Below are 3,092 nucleotides of genomic sequence, written 5' to 3'. Positions count from 1 at the left end.
GTGGCAGAGGCCCTGTCTGGCACTCCAGACTGCTGACCCAAAGCCCAGGCCTTCCGCCCTGGAGACAGGGGCAGCACCCCCACACCTGCAGGGCGGGCCTGTGACTACATTTCTGAGACAGAAGCCTCTGGGGATGATAGCTGTAACAGAACTCTCTCCCTGCTGCCATTCAGGAGCTGGTCAACTCCTGATGGCCACCACAGGCTGCAGGGGACAGACAGTTCACAGTCCTCCCTATCCTTAGTTGGCAAATGAGGACACAAATGTGCATTACTGGCTTAGCTGGAGCGTACGCTCAGAAAGGACTCACAGACTTTCTTTTTATTGTTAAGCTGCAACACACATGGTTTAATACAACAACAACAGCAACATTTAATAATCAAGTGAAAATAAAACCGAACAATAAACACTCAGAACAAAAGCTTTTCCATTGGAAACATGTTAGGATGGACTCGGGCTTCGCTCCCATCTTACTGCGATTTTCTTATGACTTAGGGGCCTACATACCCCGTGTTTTCTGTAGCCATGCAAGTGTGAGTGGAAGTCTGAATGACTAAATAAACACAAAGTCTGTCGTTTACCGTGGAGAACCATCTCCCGAGGCAGCCAAACTGGGTTACAGAACAAAACCACTTAAACTCGCCGCATGCCTGGGCTCATCTTAGAATCCGTGGACCTTCAGCTGCTCTTCCTTGACAATGCCGACCTGGGAAGGAAAACTGCTCAGCAGAGTCTCAGCAGCGACGGCCACCACGGCTCCCACCACGCACAGCTGACAGTCCCTCAACGCTCGCACAGCAGCACAGGGCACTGCTCCTACAGCAATCACCAGGCCACTCAGCCACACAGTGAGCCGCACCTAAGCCTTACCATCCGCAGCCCCTTCACTTCCCACAAGCCCGGGGATTTTACCAAGAAAGGACTCCTGCTCAGTTAAAAACGTTTGCTCTTAGAAGCACTCCCAAGGTCACCCCCACAGTGCACCCGGTCACTCACCTCCAAAAGAAACTGGCAAATGTTCTTCCTCTGGTCACCTTGAAGCTGAATAACCTCTCCGTACTCAGGGTGCTCAATCACAGTACCGTTACAGGCAAATTTCTACAACACAAGTCAAATGCACACAGGTTTGACTTTCTGCAACCACGTCAGTGGGCTTGACTGCATTAAGGAGCAGTGTGCTCCAGAACCAAGTGACTCTGTAGGCCACATGAAAGAAATTATGTCAGGGAGACCAGCAATAACTAAATGGCTCATATTTCTGCCTGAAAGCCAGGTAAAACCTTACTTTGGGATAGAGAAAACAGTTTTCGTGGGCCTAAGCACTGGTATCCACCCTGCTCCTGACATCATCACCTTTTTGAAAGCCTTCACAAGTTTCTTTTTGTCATAGTCGTCCGCAATGCCCTGCACAGTGGTCAGTGTCTTCCTGCCGTTCCGCTGCTGGATTCTTATATGAATGTAATCCTCAGTCCCCGCCGGGAGTAAGTCGTCGCCCTTAGTTGCATCAGCAAAGGGGTCTGCAGAGGGACAGAAAAATTCCACAGCACAAAAGGTGTTTGAAAGTACTACGTGGAAATGTGGTCCCCTACAGATCTAGACAGACTGCAGCAAGGGCCCCAGGGTTCCTGCTTTGCTTCTGCAGGTGAGGAAGCGGCTCGCTGACATCTTCAAATGAGAAAACCTAAGCAGGCTGTGTGTGCCGATATTTGAGCTTAAGAATAGAGAATACCATTGTTGAAGCCACCCTCTAATAGACAAAAGACATTTATGAAACCCTAATTTCATATGGCCGCCACAAGAATACGCCTCATCTCCGTTATATTTTGACAATACAGGCATTCAGAAACACCCACCCCAGTCAGTTAACGTAGTCCCCGAGTGTTATAAATACATTATCGACATATTCACGCCATCTCAAGAGGTGTAATTTACAAATGACTGCGAGCAGCGGCAACAAGACCACTTCTATGCCAAATCAGTCAGAGAGGCCTGGACTTACGGATTTTATCAGAAACCTCTGAGGTTTGCTCAGAATCAGCTGGGGGCAGCCCAGTCCCCAGCTCCTGCCAGCTGCAGGTCCCTCGGGCACCTCTGCCACCCCCCAAGCTCCAGTCCTCGCCGACTGGGTCGCAGATCGCCTAAGCCTTGAGCTTCCCGAGTCTCCCGGTAAGGACTGCGCATCCCCGAACCCCACACCTGTGAGTCCTCGAGAGTCACGGGTCCCCGAGTCAGCTGAAAGCTGTCGGGTTCCCCAGCCTCTGAGCCCCACCCCTCCCGTCTCCTTGCAAAGCCCCGGCCAGCCCCGAGGCCCCCAGCCAGCCCCTGAGCCTCGCAGGCTCCCTGCGGGTGTCGGGTTCCCCGCAAGCTCCTGCAGCTCCAGCCCTGCAGCTCTAGCCAACACTCTGCCCCCTTGCAGGTCTCTGCAGCCCCCGGCCTGTCGGCCGGCGACACGTCCTCCCGGCCTCTGGTTAGTCTCTGCAGCCCTGGCATGTCCCCGAGACGCCTGTCCGCCCCAGCCAGCGTCGGGCTCCCAACGCCCCGGGCTAGAGAAAGCCGCCCCCGGGGCCGGGGTCGCCATCTTCTGCGCGCCGAGACAAAGCCCAGAGGGACGCGGGCGGCGGCCGGTAACTGGACCTTACCGAAAGATTGGAGGTTCTGGATAGTGGACATGCGACACTAGTGTGAGGCCGGTGAGGAGATAAAATTCCTGCGGGGGCCGCCCGGATCACCGTGTCAGGAGGCTGCAGCGGCGAGAAACGGAAATCAATGAAGCGGCGGAAGCCCGGGGCGCAGGGAGACCCGGAGGCCGAGGCACGGCGCGAGCAGAGGGGCGGCGCTGCGGCTTCTCGCACAAAATGGCCGGCGCCGCGTATTTAGCTACGCGCGCCGCCGCCACGTGACCGCACGCACGCCCCGTCCGCCCCGGAGCGCTAAGCTGGGGCCTCGGGGCGGGCGGAAGCCCACCGCGGGCGGCCGCGGTCCGTCCCGCCCGAGGCGCCGGCTGGAGCAACTTCCGGGTACCACTGCGAGAAACGCTCCCCCGGGGCCGCCACTGGTGCGGCTCGCGGGGTCCGCGCCTCTGCCCCCCCCCC

At 56.5% G+C, this 3,092-nt stretch overlaps 1 protein-coding gene across 2 annotated transcripts; it reads right to left on the bottom strand.

Annotated features, from left to right (window-relative positions):
- Positions 1-274: 274 nt before the first annotated feature.
- Eif1b (eukaryotic translation initiation factor 1B) lies at positions 275-2,988 on the bottom strand. 2 transcript variants are annotated; one of them, XM_055601864.1, is made up of 4 exons: positions 2,640-2,984; positions 1,354-1,517; positions 997-1,098; positions 275-706 (listed from the first exon to the last, which is right to left on the bottom strand). In XM_055601864.1, exons 1-4 carry the CDS (start codon positions 2,668-2,670, stop codon positions 662-664), a joined length of 342 nt encoding a protein of 113 aa, XP_055457839.1. In that variant the 5' UTR covers positions 2,671-2,984; the 3' UTR covers positions 275-661. The 2 variants fall into 2 exon arrangements, with proteins under 2 accessions (XP_055457839.1, XP_055457840.1); XM_055601865.1 differs by lacking the exon at positions 275-706 and adding an exon at positions 726-816 and having other exon boundaries at positions 2,640-2,988.
- Between the last annotated feature and the right edge of the window lie 104 nt (positions 2,989-3,092).

The sequence above is a fragment of the Psammomys obesus genome, unplaced genomic scaffold (genome assembly GCF_907164565.1).
Source record: "Psammomys obesus unplaced genomic scaffold, mPsaObe1.curated_primary_1811, whole genome shotgun sequence".
Classification (NCBI taxonomy): Eukaryota; Metazoa; Chordata; class Mammalia; order Rodentia; family Muridae; genus Psammomys; species Psammomys obesus.
The sequence above is the reverse complement of the archived record's forward strand: the minus strand, read 5'-3'. Positions and strand labels throughout refer to the sequence as shown.